Below are 19,147 nucleotides of genomic sequence, written 5' to 3' on the forward strand. Positions count from 1 at the left end.
GTAAAGCTTGTGCGCTTCATAACTCTGTGCTATTATAGGCTGCCATTTCTAAGACAGGATGAATTAGCCAATCAAGTGGTTATTAAGGCAGTAGTGATTATTACTAAAAATTAGAATCCATTTTGTCATGTATTTTCATGTGGTAATTTATGGGCATGTCTACATTCCTGATGCGTGTGATTAATTTTCGTATTCAATCTGGGGTCATGTATTTTTGTAAAAAATGACATAAACATCAATTGATTGTGTTTGCATTTTTAATATAAGTAAGTAAGTATCAGGGTGAAAATATAACCTTTGTTCTCTTACATTCTTTCATGATTAAATACATTTACAGAAGATTCCGACTCATTAAAACACTTCCTTCCTGTGACACTGATCTAGAAGTTTGCACGGCTGCCCCGCCCCCACCCCCACACACCGTGCTAACACTGCCTCCCTGCACCAGAGCAGCATCCTGCAGGCTCTGCAGTGGAGCGGCTTGCTCAGACAGGGTGACGTCACCCTCTCTGCAAGCAGTGCGAGGGCGGGGCCACCAGGCAGATGTGGAGTTTTATCACCCTGCCCTTTGTGTTCAGGAGCTCTGCCAATTACCTAATGAGTAAAATGCGGTAATTACCACCGAGGCTCGTCAGCAAGAAAAGCTACCAGCTTACTAGCTAGCATTTCGCTGTTAGCATTTCGCTGTGGCTGCTTTAGAATACTGCCTTATTTATTAGTCTTCCTTGTGGCATGCTCTGTCCTTCCCTAAGTCTGGCTTCAGTCTTTCCACCGGCGAGTTTAATAAATACGTAAGGTGGGGTAGCTGACTCGAGACGAGACCTGTGAGACGGCTCGGAAGCAGCTTGCGGGCGACATGGCTGACAATTCAGAACAAGGCACACGCGCAACCCCATCAGGAGCTCTGTCTGTGGAGGAACAATTGGGCTTTTAAATACCACATTTACCTAAATGAACAAGTATATGAAGTTCAGAATGATTAAAAATTGCTAGAGGTCCTGAGTGGATTATCAAAAAGAGCTGTTTTAGTTTAAAAACATATTCTTTTTTTTTTAAAAAAAATCTATTTACTTTATGTATGAATACACTGTAGTTGTCTTCAGACACACCAGAGGAGGGCATCGGATCCCATTACAGCCACCATGTGGTTGCTGGGAACTGAACTCAGGACCTCTGGAAGCGTAGTCAGTGCTCTTAACCGCTGAACCATCTCTCCAGCACCAAAAAAACTTCCTCTTACCTCAGTTGATGAGGTTCATCTTAGATTTGCGTGCACACCCACATGGAAAGTGCTGCTGGACTACTGAGCTGACTAAGCGCTCACACAGCCTGGAGTATCCCATGGTGCTTCTGGGAGGGAACAAGATGGAGGACTGTACTGCTGCTCCCTTTTTGTGGGTTGATGTTGAAAATGGAAGGCCACCGTGGTGGGCACATCAGTGAGCTCTGTGGCCAGCTGGGAACTGTTCTGATAAAGTGGCCCTGCAGCCCTGACACAGGGTCTGAGGACGGAAAGTGAGCAGTGGACCCAGCCACTGCACTGTGGGGTTGTGGATGTTCCAGCCCCCGATTCCTAAAAGATTTCCCATTGTTAGAGACAACTGTGGGACGTTTCCTCCTGGGGTAATTTTCTCTCTTTACAGTTGTAATCATGGTATGATTGAAGGCTAAATACCCAGAGCTGATCTTTTACAGACTGAAAATAGAAAGTCCTCGGGGACACTGGGCGAGTGGCAGGGGGGACAAACTCTGCTAGTTTTGTTTTGTTCATTTCCACCCGGTACTCAGAGGTTTGAATAAGCTCCTATTTCTGTCTAAAGCAAGTGGCCCGAATGAGAGGGAGATGGAGATTACCCATTTGCCGCATGGTTCACAGTCTATGAAACAGGAGAGATTCGGGAACACGGGCTTAGTATTGATCCCAGGCTGATGTGCTCCTGGCCAGAGAGCATTGTGACTGTGTAACAGAATCCACCATGTTGTTTAACATCAGGGTTGAGCTGTCTTAAGGATGAATCTATTAAGACATTTAAATATTCATATTTAGAGAAGGGACAGGCGGGAGGGGGTCAGGGGACTGGAAGCTAGAACTCCACAGAGTCCTCCTTGCACGGTCATTTCTGTGCTAACCAAGGCCTAACTGCGGATGAGCACCCCAACAAACACACTGTAGGCCTGACCCCAGAAGTAGTGTTTACTTGTCCACTAGTCCTCGCCTGGGAACCGGGACTGTACTGGAGTACCATTTCATTAGAGCCCGAAACGGCTTCTTTCCCTTTCTCCTCACTTTATTGTAGGTTCTATGTAACCTAAAGGTTCAGAAAATGGGCCCCACTCAGTGCCCCTGATCTTGGCAGCTGCCTTCCATGGCTGCTGCCCACCCTTCACCCATCCTCTTTTAATCTCACCAGCTCCTCTGTCCGTCCCTTGTCCATCAGCAGAGCCTCTGGGCCACAGAAGTGAAAGTGCTCTTCCTCTTTGCTCTCTGGGCCAGACATTAGGTGTGAGGTTTCAGAAGGATCTCTTCCAACTGTCTTTGCGGCTGGGTAACCTCCCTGTGGCCCAAGGAAAAAGAAACGCCTCCATGTGAAGACCACTGAATCCAGCACCTAAAGCCTTTTAAGTCGTAGGCATCTGGCCTTTCTGGAGTGTAGTCTAGAACCCACGGGTTATAGCCAAAAGCTGTTCATTTTTAATTTCTAAGAAAATTTTTAAACAGCTGCACACTCTGTCTTCATAAATATTCTCTAGGACATGGACAAGGACCTGGGTGAACACTGGCTTGTAGGGCGTGTCCGTCCCCCATCCCAAACAGTAGACAAGGGTTTCTCTTGTCAGATACCTCTAGGTTTGATCCATAGCTGCAGGTCACTCCATTCTCATAAGGCTCCCGCTGCTTAGGAACCACTCATCGTCTGCCTTGGTTACAGGCTGTCCTCAGCCTGCACCTTTTGCATTAGCTGCACCACCATCTTTACCCACGAGCAGCAGTGAGTTACCGTGATGGATGGAGAGCTGTCGGGACTAGCTTGAATTCACTCAAGACTTCTGGAGGCACCTCTGGTGAAATTGTAGCTCTCTGGCTCGGGTGTCTGCCATCTAGAAATCAGAACTGCTTCTCAGTCTGGTGGGTTGCCAGCACACAGCAATGGTTGTTGACACAGAGAGTTGGCACACTAGAAAGTCAAGTGGCCTGGTGACCGGGAGACCTGAACTCTGGCTCACGTCTGTTGGTACCTGGCTGGGTCATGCCTGAAAGTTCTGTCAGACCTTTGGTTCTTGCTGCCTTCCTCTGCCTCTGGAGTGCCGGGATTAAAGGAATCTTGCCACCTGCCTGGTTCAAATGCTTAATTTCTCAGAAAGATCACATGGAACTTGTCTTTTGTATAGGAGGCTCCCTCGGAAAAAAAGCTGGAAGCTTGGGCCACTGAAGCTATACTTCCTTAGTCTGAGGATTCTTTTCCCCAGATCTGTCCTCTCTGTTTCACCTACCACAGTGCAGTCCCGCGCATAACATAGTTTGTGCTGAACCCCAGCCTTACACTGGACTCTGTCCTTTCTACCAGCCAGCACGAGTGGTGAACTCAACACCACGCTTTTGCCAAGTGCACACAACCCCCCCCCTACTCCCCATTTTGGTTTAACTCTGGTGCCTTGACCCTTGACCTCCTTGACCTAGGGATCCTCCTGCTAAGCACCCTGCTTGTTGCAGGGATTACAGGTGTGTGGCGGTGTGCTTGCCCGGTAAGAGTTGGTGTGTATACAGACATATCAGAACTGGGCCAGTAAGCACGCTGGAAGTCCACTTATTTAATATTCTTTACTTAGACTACGTCTTTCACCTGCTGTGAACATATAAGGGATAACGTTTCTGATCCTTGTTGTGTGCTATTTAGCAAAAATGGGAAAACGGGCCTGGGAGAGCTGTCCTGTGCTTCTCTGAGGGTATGTTAGCGATGGCAGATACAGTGCTCTTTGTAATGGGCATCCAGCCCTAGAATGGTGACCTCCTTTAGAGTCCAAGACAGTAGCCCAAGGCATGAGCATAAGGAAGAAAGTCTTTATCCCACGTCCCTAGGTAGCGCTCTCTTGGCGGGCGGGCTGGGCATGTTTGGGCTCCAGCTCATTCCACTTACATGTTGGCTTGTCCTAAGTTGCAGGCTGCAATTGTTACTCCGCTTTCTAAGATTTTTGATTTTTTTTTTAAATTCTGTGACCTTGGCTACCTCCGAAACTGGAGTGGCAACAGGCTAGCTTAGCCATTGATGTCCCTCTGCAGGGTACAACCCAGAAAGCTTAGGAGGAGGGAGCCAGGGGGGAGCATTGGCCAGTGTAGGTTATGCATAAGTCCCTCTGTGCCAGGCAAGGATTGTTATTAACCAGGATGAGAAGACTAAGAGGAGGCTTAGGGCTCCCCCTAGAGGTGATGCTGTGCTACAAGTAGCAGACTTTTCAAAAAGCTACTAATGCATGCTGCTTTCACCTAAATTCTACAAGATTAAAATGAAGATTTGGCAAATGATTGGAACTGATGACATATTGTGTCTTCTGAGGACAAATTATCATGGCTAGCATGGCTGAGAGTCTTTAAGGACACTGTGTATGGGTGTGTATAAAGACCACTGTTCAGCATTAAAATAGAAGAAAATGCTGGGGTGAGTCTCGTGTGTTCACACAGGGACATGTTCCCTAATTGACTCATTGGCTATGATGACAGTTGACGTTTGGCACTGGGTAACATGGGCATTACCTGTCAGTCAGGCAGCCCGGTGACGCTTTTCTTTCTGTCTTTCAGGGTTTCGGAAAAATGATGAAATGAAAGCTATGGATGTTTTGCCAATTCTGAAGGAAAAAGTCGCCTATCTTTCAGGTAAAATCTTTCGTCTGCTCTACTTGACCGCTCTGACACCAGAGTTTGATTAAAGCTGCTCACTTGCCACAGCATATAAAAGCATCAACATTTGGTGGACCTTTGAAACTCCTTCATTCTTGAAAAATTAATGTGCAAGGCATTTTTAAGGCAGCGTGTACATCATAAGCCAGCTAGCGCTGCTGATCAAACTACGTCTGTCTGTCACTCTTCGGACATTTGACTGTGCTGCCTGAGCTGTTAAGTGGAACAGCTGCTTTTTAAACACCTCGGTGTCAGCACTTGGGAGTGTGACCGCAAGTACACACGAGGGGTTTTCAACCTCTGGGTCTTATCTCCCATGACTCTTCCTTCCCTCATCTTCAAGGAACAGCTCCTGTCCTCCAGCTCAACCCCCTCTGGGCTGCCCATTCCTGGGGTTGTTAGCAGCCATTTTCAGGTATCTGTAAAGTCTTTGCAGTTTCTACTAGCCGATGCCTCCTCTTAAGAAGACGCCTACCTTTCATAGCTAGCCCTCTCTCCACAGTGTGGAGACTGACAGCCCAGCCCCTGCCTATGGTACATCTGTCCTCTCTCCAGGCCTTTTAGCTTTCTCCCTGGGATCAACGTGCAGCTTTACGAGATGGTACCAGTGAACGGGAGTGAGACTGCCCTGTCTCCTCGACAGTCCTACAGGATGCTGTTCCCTTGGTACCCACCCCTTGTGCTATCTGAAACATGCATGCTGTGCTGGCCTGAGACAGGCTCCTATGGCCTCTCAGGTTGAATTACAACATAGCAACCACATTGCTTCTGGGTGTCCTAAGGGCATGTGGTTCTGTGTGTATTTAAGATGACGCGTCCATGGTGTCTTTGCTTGCCTTGTCTTTGCTCACTCGTTTATACTGTCTTTTAATTTCTAGAGAAGTGAATCTAACTAGTAATGAATCTGCACAGTTAATAAAGAGTGTAAAAGTAGACAGAAAGAGGGGCTTGGGTTGTTGGAAATACTTGGATGGATGATGGATGGATGGAAGGAAGGATAGATGATAGACAGACAGATGATCTAAGTCATAGTGAAGCTGCATGACTAGTAAGAGTGTAAAAGTAGACAGAGGGGTTCGGATTGCTGGAAATACTTGGATGGATGGACTGACTGACTCATGGATTACAATTCTCTCAGTTTTGAAAGGAATGTTTATTTTCTCTTTTCAACTCATCCCTAACAGTTTGTGTCATGGCTTGTGCCAGTTTATGACTGGTTATGTTATGATTTTGTCCTTAAAATTGGAGTAACTAAAAGATCCTACTTCCAAACCCAAGAGGAATCATTAGGAAATTCCTCAGGTTCACCTGGAACCCTGAGCCTGCGTCTGAGAAGGAAGCCTGCTGCCCTTCTGCTCCTGGGCACCCAGACCGCTGTGGTTCCACTCACTCTGCTCTTCCTGGAAGTGCCGGAGATGGGCATGTCCAGACGGATGGACAGCCATGACTGCTGGGTTTGCCTTCATTCCATTATTAGGCAGTTAACTCAGAGTCTATCATTATGTACTTACTTTATGTACATTATGTACATTTATGTACATTATGTACTTACTGTAAAAAACTAAACCTTCTTGCCTTTTAACTAATCAAAAAATGAAAGTATTGATCTCATCAATCTTCAATGAAAGTTTAATTCTGCAGGGTTAGGGAGAGAGATGGTTTCCAGTGACCACAAATGAGGACAGAACATTTTTAATTTATTAAGGCCAGCAGAGCACTAACCAGCAGGCAATAGTTAAGAGGTGTTTTCAGCTTCTGACCAGAAATAGCTCATGACAATTTTAGGCTATTGTTATCATGTATATGAAAGAAAGAGTGGGAAATTATAAAAGTAAATTGATTACATATACTGTATTTTTAGGAAAAGTTCCAAAGAATGATATTCTCAGAAATAATTTTACTTTCCTCTCTTCCTCTTCCTCTCTCTCTCTCTCTCTCTCTCTCTCTCTCTCTCTCTCTCTCTCTCTCTCACACACACACACACACACACACACACACACATTATGGTGTAAATTTGCATATCATTCCAGTACTTGTAAAAGTGAATTTTAGTGCAGCCCCTGCCACGTTTTGGTTCGAGAGCATCTTCATCCGTTCCCCCTCTCCTCCACCCTGGAACTCATGAGTCCTTGTTGTTCTGTACTTCAGTTTGTAGCATTTCAGGGAATATTGAGGCACCTTCGCAAAAGCTCTGTGTATATAGTGGGCCTTGTAATTCAGTAGTCAGGATGCTTCATTCCCTAGAATTGTGAACCAATAACAGCAAGAATAGAAGTCTCTTAATCACAGTGACTTGTCGAGGCCCAGATCTGACATTGTGATGGCTAGTATCAACTTAAAAGTTGGAGTAACTAAAAGATTCTACTTCTGAATCCAAGAGGCACCAGGAGTAAATTCCTCAGGTCCATCTGTAGATGCCAAGCCTGTGTCTGAGATGGAAGTCCACTGCCCATCTGCTCCTGGGCACCCAGACTTCTGTACCGCTCAGCTCTTCCTGGAAGGGTGGGAGATGGGTACATCCAGGCAGATTGCAAGTTTGAGGATAAACAGGGCTACATAATGAGACCTTTTCCAAATAAAGATTCCCCATAGGAACGGAAGAGCCTTTATTAGCTAAACTTAGTTAGAGCTAGAAGAACTTTAATAAAGTGAGCCAAATTTGATGAGTGATTCTGAGATACTAAGTTATGTTTATTTGGTTGATGTCTCTAAAAGAATTTCTTGAACTTGAACATGAACTTCTCAGAATACACTTCATTCTTAGGATAGCAGCATGTGACTTCTGTACATAGGTAGGATGGGTTGAGTGACAGCAAAGGGCACATCTATATGATGTTTAAAGTAAGGAGGATGCTGTGTTGAAAGACACCAGCCAAGGCCAGGTGTTAGCAGTGATGATTTGAAGAGTTAGTTAGGCCTTGAAGGCTCCTCTCAGGGAATGAGGTGAAGACCATGGGGAAGGTTGCTTGCAGAGTTCCTTCCTGGTGGAGGATGTCGCCCTCACCAGGCGATTCAGTCCACCCGCATCTTGACCTTGGATGTCCCGGCATCAGAAGCGTAAGAGAATAATTTCGGATCTCTATAGAATAATCAGCTCATGGTGTTGTGTGATAGCAGCACACATAGAGTAAGGCTGAGCCAGTGAAGGAGTGTGCTGCTGCTGCTGCTGCTGCTGCTGCTGCTGCTGCTGCTGCTGCTGCAGAATCTGAGGACCGTTGCTCTGCTTCACGTCTGTCACTCATGGGCATCTATTACAGTAATACGTTTGACTTTTGAAAGAAATGAGACTATACTCATAAACCTTGTAGAGGTTCAGTTTTACTAATTACCGTTACTTTCTTATTTTTGCTAACATTGTAAATTACACTTCGTGAGAAGTCTGCAGACAAGGCATAGTCTACACATACATAGGGCTCAGTAAGTACAATTCACAGTCTGGGGAATCTTCACGATGTGTAGTGGCACAGGCCTCTCTGATGGTGAGAGTGGGCACCGAGGTCCTGCAGTGTCGGCTGCTGCATGGAGCTCCTGTGGTTTGGGTCCAGCCAGCTGCTAGTTAAAAGTACTTCTGTTTTTGTTATTACTGCTCTGCAGTTGTAGGGATTGAACCCAGGACACTTCATGAAGTCCTCTACCACTGAGCCCGTCTCCTCTACCCTTACTCTGGATAATACTGATACTAATTCCACATGTCATATCATGTATTTATGAGTATTTCATAAATATGAGTTATTAGTGTTAAGTAATAATACTTTTCATTATGGAGGCTGACTCTTCCCCCAACCCCGTCCCCCAACTTTTTTGAAAAGCCTTTAAAAGACATTAGGAAATGAAAAATATTAAACTGTTACGTGTCATATCTTAGTGATAAGAGACATTTCAAAATCTATAGCCATTAGCATTACTATAAAAGTATTGAACATTTTCAAGATGGCTTGCTACTTCTCAGTGGCCTTTCCCTTCTTTCATAAATATTGCTCCCGTATGACCAGGAACCTCTGACTTACTCACGTTTCTGCCTCTTCCACTGTCTTTAGAGCACAACCCAAGCACTGGTATGAAAGATTGTTCTTGTTTGTGGTCCTTTTGTATTCATTTCAACCCTTGAAGCTTCACCTGAGGCTGAGAGAGAGCATTTGTCAGGCTCATTGTGAAGATCCCCTGAGAAAATTCGGAGTGCAGCCCCAGGAGCCACACTGTAGCAGGGGTGCAGTCACACTGTAGCAGGCATGCAGCCGGGGGAGCCACACCATAGCAGGCATGCAGCTAGTGCAGCCACACTGTGGCAGGCGTGTGGCCTGTGGAACCCTGCGCTGTAGCAGCATGTGGTTCAGTGTCTGTGGTTCAGGGTTGCTCCCGTTGAATTTATGTTATAAATAAGTTATGTGACAGAACAGTACATATGGATCAGCTCAAGTACTCAGCCTTCATCAAGTATTCATCCATCATTACTGATTAGGATGAATGTGAAGGCAATCTAGGACATTGCAAAAGCCACATTAATATTCCTTCTGATAATGTTTTGATGGGGCAGAGAAAATAAATAGTAAGAGATTCCTGGCTCAAAGTCTGAGATATGAAGAGAAATTATCAGAGTTGTAGAACTCAACTCGCTTGGGAATGCTGAATTCTCTTTCTATGCTTTTCTACTGTTGTAGTTAGGGTTTTACTGCTGTGAACAGACACCATAACTAAGGCAAGTCTTATATAAGGACAACATTAAATTGGGACTGTCTTACAGATTCAGAGTTCTCATTATCATCAAGGTGGGGACATGGCAGCATCCAGTCAGGCATGGTACAGGAGCTGAGAGTTCTACACTGACTTCCAGGCAGCTAGGATGAGGGTCTTAAAGCTTACACAGTGACACATCTACTCCAACAAGGCCACAACCTTTAAATAGTGCCACTCCCTCAGTCAAGTATATACAAAACATCTACTCTGGTTGAAAATTTAAAAACAAAACAAAACAAACAAACAAACAAACAAAAAAGATGACAGTTTATCCTCCATGTCCAGCCAGGCTACGCTGACTCCAGGAGAAACCTTCCTGTCATTCTGTCAAGGTTGAATTTTCTGGTCGTCCCTTGTCCCTTATGGAACTTTTCACCGACCCTTAAACTAATCTGGCTTTACTTTCCAGTTTCTCTGCTCACCTGTGATTTTGTTTATATGTTCTTTTTCTACTTGAAATTTTTTCATACAATGTATTTTGACCCCGTTTTTCTCCTGCAATTCCTCCCAGATCCTTTCCACCTTTGTACTGCACAATTTGTTTTTTTCTCTTTCTAAACAAACAAACAAACAAACAAACAATCCCAAAACTTATAAAAACAAAAATCAAAATGAATAAGCAAAAGACCAATTAAAATCCCTTCCCCCCAAAAAGCCCAAACAATGAAAAACAAAGCAAAAAGTGTACACACACACACACACACACACACACACACAGAGCACTCTGTGTTGGCCACCTACTCCTGGGCGGGAGGCCTGCTCTGGTTTGTGGGTCATATGCCCAGTGAGACTCTATTGGAAAAAACTGATTTTTTTTCCATTGGCCAAACAAAGGGTATCAGTTGCAGTAGCTTCTTGGTTAGGACCTAATGTTGTCCACTTTGCCCTCTTAGTTCTGGTGTCTGTGTGACACCGTTGGGTTGAACCTGTGCAGGTCTCACAGTGTGCTGCCACGGTGTCTGTGAGTTCGTGTGACTCAGCTCGGTGTGGAGGATGCTGTTCCCGTGGAGTCAGCCTCCTTTGGCTCTCAGTCTTGCTGCCTCCTCTTCTGTATAGCTCTCTGAGCAGGGGAGTGTAAGGGACTTAGAGAGAGGGGAGAAAGGGGGGCTACAGAGGGGGAAGAAGGGGGGCTCAGGGAGTGGGAGCAGGAGAGAAAGGCTCAAGGGAAGTAAGGCATGTGTAGTCAGTACCAGAGTACCCATCTCTCCAAACCTTAAAGAGAGGCATTCTTCTTGTACATTAGAAGGCATGAAGCATACATATCACCTGTGATCTCCCCCAGTCGCCCCTTAGAACCCAGACATTTCCTGAGTCCTGCGAGAGCATGAGATGGACAAAGATGACAGAGATGCTAGGTTTTGTCACTTCCTTCCTGGCTGTGTGGTAGGGATGGCCACAGCTCTGCCTGAATGGCTAGATTGAGATGCTGGACTGGCAAGGGCATGGAGAAGGTTCTGTCTGATCTTGCTGTACCTAAGTTTGTTCCCAATGTTTATTTTGTAGGTGGGAGAGATAAGCGTGGAGGCCCCATTTTAACATTTCCAGCCCGCAGCAACCATGACAGAATACGGCAGGAGGATCTCAGGAGACTCATTTCCTATTTAGCCTGCATTCCCAGGTAAGCTCTGCGTGATCACCTTGGCAGTGTTTTCTCAAGTTCCAAGGGTGTGGCCTCTAGAAGACAGCTAAACAGTAGGTCTAGTTCCACAGAGATCAAACATAAAATTTTAAAACTTTTTATTTTTATTGCCATGTTTATAACCATCATTAGATTATTTGAAACTCTCTGGTCAGGAACCAGAGGGCAGGGCTTTGTTATTGCAGAAGGTTGAGTGTTGATGGTAGACTTTAGTTACTCACTTAGGTGGGATTTTAGGGTCTTACATGTATGAGTCCGAAACTAGAAGCTCTTTAGTGAGTCTTACAGCAAGTTCCAGCCGCCTGGATTATCAGAAACTTGTTCTTTTCGCAACCTGCACGTATCTTTCTTACCCTGAGCTTCTGTGCATTGCAAATATTCTTTTGATTTGTAGCTCGAAGTTTGTGAGGCATTAAACATCTTTATCACCTCGGTTACATTGCCTTGCCAGTTTGGAGATACCATCAAATCTGAGAGATTAGTGACAGGGTTTTGGTGTGGATGTTGATCAACACCGTGGGCAAGCAGTGTTCTGTTTCCCAGAGAGTCTTGAGTAAGAAGAGGTGAACAGCCGAGGAAGTGTCAGGGTAAGAAAGGACCAAAGCACCCGGCAAAGAGACTCAGGAGAAAGACACCATCACTGGTCACAGAAACATTCACCAATCTCTGCTTCCCGGTGGTCCACAGTGCAACCAGCCCCTTCCTGATCCTGCTGCCATAGGCCAAGGTGAAAGCTCGTCCTGCTGCAGTTGCTTTTGTTTGGTTTGAGAATGGAAACTCCTGTAGTTGATATCAGTGTGAGCGGTGTGAGGTAAATGAAGCCAGTGAGGTGGGTCTGCAGGTAAAGCTGGCTGCTGTCCTCAAGCTCCACAGCTTGACCTCAGTCCCTGATACTTACATAGCTGAAGGAGGGAGCCGACTCTCCAGCTGTCTGCTGATCTCCACATGCACACACCTACGCTTACAACGAAGTGTGAAAGAGTTTAAAATTTGTTTTGTTTGTTTGTTTAAGTTGAGGTACCCGGGACAGGCCAACCAAAATATGTGGAGTGTGACTGTCCTGTGCTGTTTAGACTGATACCGTTATGAGTATTTGGATAGAAGTCAGTTGTGCCCTTGATGGTAGGACTTACTGAAGATGTTCTGGAGGCTGTCCGCTAATATATCCATCGGATGCAGCCAGTGTGTGTCTGCAGTGACCAGTTAACAGAGCCTGCGCAGTGGGGGCTGCGACTGTCTCACAAAGGTGCTTTACATGCTTAGCCTGTGCAGGCTCATGGATTCTATGCTTGACACCTGAAATTGAATCTGATATTCTTTCAGTTGACTGAAAAATAATTAGGCTATTGGAAAGGTATATGCAGCTGATAATTGGTTATCTGGTTATAATATCTACATTGGGACAAGTGGGAAAGGTTTACTCCTCATTGATAATTTACAGCTGTTCATGTACACTGTGGCTCATCTGAGAGACACACCCTCACACGCTTCACACTATATTGTATATGTGTGTATGTGTTGAAAATTATGAGCCTCCATACAGAAGTAGAAAAAACAGTACAGCAAATAACCATACACTTATCACTGAGTTTAACCACTCATCAGATTTTACCAGTCTTTTTACATTTTCTTTGTAATTCTCCCTTAGGTACCATGTGACACCCAAACATCATGCAATCTTTGCACCAGCACTTGACTCTGTTTATGGTGCCTCATCTCCTGAACACAGCCACTCCATTTCATTACCTTGGTTTGCTTTTGTATTTCCAGCCCCAAGTGACAAGGAATGACATTTTGTTTGTCTTTGGTTAAAAAGTAAATTAACAAGTAACCAAGGCACCTGCCCAGTGATGATGGAGAAGCTCCGAGGTGGTCCTGACAGAGAGAGCTGGATATAGCCCGAGTCCCCTCTGATGTCCTTCAAGCTCAGCGCCTCCAGGGAGCACTCTAGAATAGTGGGATCAATACATGTCATCAGCAAATTAATAGTATGGCCATTTTCTTAGCTGTGGAGCTTTGCTTGTAATACAATTTGTGTGATCATTTGTTGACATTTGTGAGAGGCATATGCCTGGCTCTCTCTTTCTGTGTAGGCTCTGATTCCGCCAGTACTCTTTTGAGATGGGAAGGTATCCCTCTCCTCCTCAACCAGTTCTTGGCCAGGCAGTGCAGGGCTCACAGTAGGACTGTGGAGAGGTGTGCTGATGGAGAAGGCCTGGGCTGATGACCCGGGACTGTTGCTCGGTGACTGCTCCTGGTTTTCTGCTAGGTGAAGATAAGCAGTATTTCTTGAGGTCATTGTGAGTGTTGAGTAAGGATGTCCTTGTGCACCTCACCTGGTGCTTGGCATGTAGCAGCTGTCTCAGAAAGAGTGCAAGAGTTTCTTCCTCCTTTTCTTGTTTTTCTCTTTGTCATGTTGTCACTAAGTAATCTAGACTTTGTTCTCTGGCCACAAGTTCCACCAGTGAACATAAATGTGACTTGTGCAGGTGCAGTCACTTCTTCCCTCGCCTTAGAAATCATCAACACTTAGGGAACTGCCATACAAGTGTGACAACAAGAGTTTGTATTCCCAGCATGCACAGATGACACGTAGATGTGGTAGCCTTCTTGGGATGCTAGCCTCAAAATGCTGAGATGGGGATTCTCTGAGCAAGCTGACTAGGGAGACTAGCCACATTGGTGAACTCTCCGTTTGATTGAGAAACCCTGCTTCCATGAGTAAGCATAGAAGAGTTATCAAGATGATTCCTAGGTCAACCTTGGCCTTCTATATGTACATGAACATGCACACGTGCACACAGACATATAGCACCCACATACATAGGCGCATGCAGACACAGACATGAAAGTGGAAAAAGAGAAAAGTCAACAGTTTGGAACAATAGCGTTTTTTTAACCCATACCCAGGATGAGACTGGCAGCAGAGATGTCATGGGGTCCCTAAAGCAGTGAGAATGGCCTCCGAGGTGGCTTTGCTATCGCTGCTTGAACTTTATTTTGCATTTCCTAAGTTCTAGGGTGTTGTACCTTCTTTAGGGTGCTTTCTAGTAGGTAAGTGGATAAGCTCTCCTGACACCTCGACTCTACCTGCTCATGAGCAGTGTGAAGACAGCCAGTGCACTGATGTGAGACCACTCATGGGGCTTTGTTCATCTCAGAACTCAGAAAAGTACTTTTTTGCTTTTTCTTAAATATCCAGGTCAGAAGGGGCCCAAGTTTTACCTAAATTTTCTTTGTCTTACAGATAACATAGGGCTCTTCACAAAGCTACTAGATTTCCTAACATTTTCCCAAGATCCGTTTCTGTCGTCATGTGGAGGCAGGGCTTAAAGACCATGTTGCACGTGTTCCTTTGATTGTGGCGTACAACAGTTGGACTTAGGGTGCTCGCCGGTCATTGGTCTTCCTAGGACACCTAGCTTGGATGTGAAGACAACACACTGCAGAAGATTCTGCGTGCCCAGCTCAGTGTGTGTGTGACCACCACTTCGTGGGGAAGCTACTGGGTGGGGACAGAAGAGTTAATCCTCCTGTAAGCCATGCAAGCCAAGCATAGTACCATCTGGTTTGTTCTCTGCTTGCTCCTGTTGGTAAGCCTGGAGTTAAAAGGGATTCCTCTAAAGCCTCTTTCAAGAGGGGCTTTATAGTTTTCATGCATACTGCCTAGGACCATGCTAGAAGAATGATAGGTTGCAAGGAAAATTTAATATTATCTTGGTTTAGTGTAGACTGACATGTGAAATGAAGTCTCTCAAACATCCCATAGTAAACCAGACAAGATAGTCTGTTTCAGTTTTCTGTGGGCCTGGAGTGGATTGCTTCAGCAGGGTACATGCTTCTTCTGAGACTTAGCAGCTAGGTGAGCCTCCTCCTTGGGTGTGGTTGCACTCTCTCAATCTGGAGCTTTGCACTTTCAGTACATGGAACCTTGGATGTTCACAAGCCCAGTTAGAATCCTAGAGACGTAGGATGCTTAATATCCATGACCTGGGGATACTAGGCCTGATGAATGGGGCCAGGAACAACTGATCATGTGTCTGTGGTGGTAGCTGTGTAGTGGCGCTGGCTCTGCCTGGGGTGGGGAGCAGAGTGAGCTACAGTGTGAATGTTGAAGCCGCCTGTCAGCCACAATCAGTGGAGACCTGTATGGGGCATATGTTAGTACCTTTCTCATTGCTGAAGCCAAATATCTGACAGCAGAGGATTTTTGTTTGTTCGTTGTTGCTGATTTGAAAAGATTTGTTTTCTTTCTGATTGTTGTATGACGTGCTCTATGTGGGGTCTGCAAGCAAGAGCAAATGCCTGCAGAGGCTGAAGGTGGTGGATCCCTGGAGCTGGAGTTAAGGTGGTTGGGAGCTGCTGGATGTAGGTGGTGGGTATGGAACCTGGGCCCTCGGCATGAACACCGTGTGTTCTTAACCACGAGCCATCTCTTCAGCCCCGGGATTGATTCTAACTCATAGTTTCATCTGGTGTCAGTCTGTCATAGTAGAGGGCTGCTTGAGCAGAGCATTTCCCATCATGGTGGACAGGAAGGGGTCAGGATAGGATACAGCAAGGATGTGTTTAGTAATCTCTTTTTTGAATAATATCATCAGAATGAACCCTTAAAGGAACAAATCATTGATTAGGTCAGAACCCCCACCCCCACTCCCCATGGTCTTTTTTTGGAAATACCACCAGCTACTGCAAAAGGTGTACTTACTGTACTAATTCATTTAGTCTAGTCAGGTTGGCAAGATTAACCACCACAGGGAGGTAACAGGTTATTCATACCATTTTCTAAGTGTCATTAACACTTGCATAATGTTGTAGTTTTCTTTTTTTTGTCACTGTGATAAAACACCCTGACCAAAAGCAGCTTGGGAATAAAGGGTTTATACTTCCAGGTCATAATCCGTCACTGGAAGTCAGAGCAGGAAGTCAAAGCAGAAGCCTGGCCCAGGAGCCGCGGAGGGATGCTGCTTGCTGGCTTGCTCTCTGTGCATCTAGCTTGCTCACACAGCGCAGACCCACCCATCCTCCCACCCTTGCTGGGCCCTTCCACACCAATTAAGACGATTTCTCACAGACACACCTGTGAGCCAATCTGACCTGGGAAATCCCTCAATGGCGACTCCCTCGGATGGCTCTCGGCTATGTCCAGTTGACAGCTAAAGCTAATTAGGACAGGTGATGAGCAGGACTGTTGGACCATCTGTTTTCTCACCTGGGCTTGAACCACGATGCCCCCGTGCCTGTGAACCAGGTCTCTGTTGACTTCCACAACAGACACTTTTGGAGTATTTATATGACACACCTCCATAGACTCATGTCACTGTCCTGCGAACTGTGTTTGTGAAGTTTTGAAAACTGGTTACAGTGATCGTATGAGACAGGGCAGGGAGGAAAACGACGTTCATGGAGGCGATTGGAGGACGGAGGACGGGAAGGGGGAGCGAAGCCTTTCAAGCGAGAATGCTAGCTTTGGATGAGATGTATTTTCTTTGCATTGTACCATCTAGCGGTAGCAAATGGCTTGCTGGCCTGTCTGGTGAGAGCGGGTTGTTTCAGTTTGGATTTACACAGGCAGAAATTTAAATGCAGGCTATTCATGTTAAGTGCAGACCTCCCTCCAGTGTCACTGAGTTTCCACCAGGTCCCAGGTTTCCAGGGCTTGTAGGCAGTCTTTACCTGGTTATAGTCTGGTGCCAGCATCTACCCAAAGTGGACCATCGAGCCTGTTTCATAATGATGGATTGTAGTAGAGCCTTACCTCTGTAATCATTTGGAAGGCAGCAATGAAGTTCCGTAAATCCTTGACATTACAATGTAGTAAGAACATAGAGTTTTCTTCTTCTCTCAGGATACCTTGATTCTCAGTTTTTGTTTTCCTGTTTTGTTTTTGTTTGTTTGGGTGAGACCAAGTATTCTGTAGCCCAGGGTAGCCTGGGACTCAATACGTAGTTGAGGATGACCTTGGTCTTCCTGCCTCTGCCTTCCAAGTGTTGAGATTACAGACATGCACTCCCACACATAGTTTATGTAGTGTGAGTGTCAGACTTGGTGCTTGTTAGGCAGACACCCTGCCAACTGAGACACACGTCACACTTAGTAATATTGTTGCAGATGTGCAGCGTGGGATTTACTGAAATGAGCAAGTGCCCCCTTCTCTCTGAGATGGGACTTGCTTGTTGCCTGTGCCCATCTCAGCCTCGGCTTCTCTGACCCTCCTTCCTCAGCATCTTCTGTGCTGGAGCTGTAGGCACTCACCACCAGGCCTGGCTGCAGCTGACATTTTTGTTTGTTTAACTGCCAAGGGCCCAGAAAGGAAAACCATGTTTCTCCTAACACAGTGTGGCTTTGCGCCAGCACCAGGATTGTTACCTGCTACCGCATTCATAATGAAGATGAGTGTAATCTAAGTACAGACATACACCCAGATTCTCCTCACAGAGCTTGTCAAAATGATGTCAAGAACCCCCTGGTGGGACAGGGTTAGACTTTGAAAAGCTCCCAGCATTCCCCACCCCACCCCCCTTGCCACTGAGTTGTTGTCTTTGCTCATGGCCTTGGAGATCCTGAAAGTAAAGTTGTCCCCATCTTGGGCTCTGCGTGCCACACGGTGAGTTTGCACCTTCTTTATACTCTCAAGGGGTCTGTGTCTGTGGTAGGTACTAAACAGGTGTGTTCCATCAGTGAACAACACACAGAAGGCCAGAGTGCACCACCACATCTATAAAGGATTAAAACCTTACAGACTTTTCAAGTGGAACCCTCTTTGAATCCACTGTTCTGCCTTGATTCCTTTGTGGTCAGGTTCTGGTCTCATTTGGTGTCAGGGACGTGGGGCCAGAGAGGGAGGCAACATTGTTGAGCCACCCAGGCAAAAGGGCAGTGGTTCTTGAGGTCAGTGTGTGGGTCCTCCTCACTGTCCTCCACCCGTGTGTGTGTGTGTGTGTGTGTGTGTGTGTGTGTCTGTCTGTCTGTCTGTCTGTCTGTCTGTCTGTCTATGTATCTCTGTCCATGTCCCCATCCATCGGTCCATCAGTCTGCCCACCTCGAGCATGCCTGTTGGGGATGTGTGTGCATGTTTGTGCACAGGTAGATGTACTTGCGTGGGTGTGCTCGCAGAAGGTCAGAGGTTATCAGATGTCCTGCTGTAACATTTTTTGACCTTATTCCCTGGAGTGTCTCTGAACCTGGAGCTAGGCTGGCAGTCAGCAAGCCCTAGGATCCTGCTGTCTTCATCCCCCCACAGTGCCGGGTTACAGGCATGCATGGCAGTGCCCAGTGGGTTTCATTTTGTTTGTTTGTTTTGTTTTTGTTTTTTGTTTTCCCTATCTTATTTTGTTTGCGTGCCTTGCCTGTCTATCCCCTCCCCATGCAGTAAACATGAAGGCCAGAAGAGGGCCTCAGATTCCTTGGGACTGGAGTCACAAATGGCTGGGATGCTATGAATGCTGGGAAAGGAACCTGGGTCCTCTGGAAGAGCGGCCAGTGCTTTCTGCCCTGACACACCCCATTTGGGAGTGTGGGTGCTTGGGGCGGAGAGCCCTGGACTTCATACAGCACGTGCTCCAGAAGCTGAGCTGTCTAGCTCACTCACCAGCTTTTTTCCTGCTCTGCAGTGAAGAAGTCTGCAAGCGAGGGTTCACAGTGATTGTGGACATGCGCGGCTCCAAGTGGGACTCCATCAAGCCACTGCTGAAGATCCTTCAGGAGTCCTTCCCTTGCTGCATCCACATCGCCCTGATAATCAAGCCTGACAACTTCTGGCAAAAACAGAGGACAAATTTTGGCAGCTCTAAATTTGAATTTGAGGTAATGCTCCCTCTGTGTAGCCACATCCTAAACTCACAGGCACAGTTTAGGATAAGCTGGTGCATCCTCTCCAC

At 46.1% G+C, this 19,147-nt stretch overlaps 1 protein-coding gene across 3 annotated transcripts in view; it reads left to right on the forward strand.

Annotated features, from left to right (window-relative positions):
* Trio (trio Rho guanine nucleotide exchange factor) overlaps positions 1–19,147 on the forward strand; it is a 289,368-nt gene that overhangs the window by 97,180 nt on the left and 173,041 nt on the right. For all 3 annotated transcript variants that reach the window (XM_034523627.2, XM_076916395.1, XM_076916394.1), the window contains exons 2-4: positions 4,796–4,870; positions 11,132–11,246; positions 18,881–19,073. In XM_034523627.2, the coding sequence (XP_034379518.2) occupies positions 4,796–4,870; positions 11,132–11,246; positions 18,881–19,073 (383 nt within the window). The remainder of the gene's footprint in view (positions 1–4,795; positions 4,871–11,131; positions 11,247–18,880; positions 19,074–19,147) is intronic.

The sequence above is a fragment of the Arvicanthis niloticus genome, chromosome 19, assembly GCF_011762505.2.
Source record: "Arvicanthis niloticus isolate mArvNil1 chromosome 19, mArvNil1.pat.X, whole genome shotgun sequence".
Classification (NCBI taxonomy): Eukaryota; Metazoa; Chordata; class Mammalia; order Rodentia; family Muridae; genus Arvicanthis; species Arvicanthis niloticus.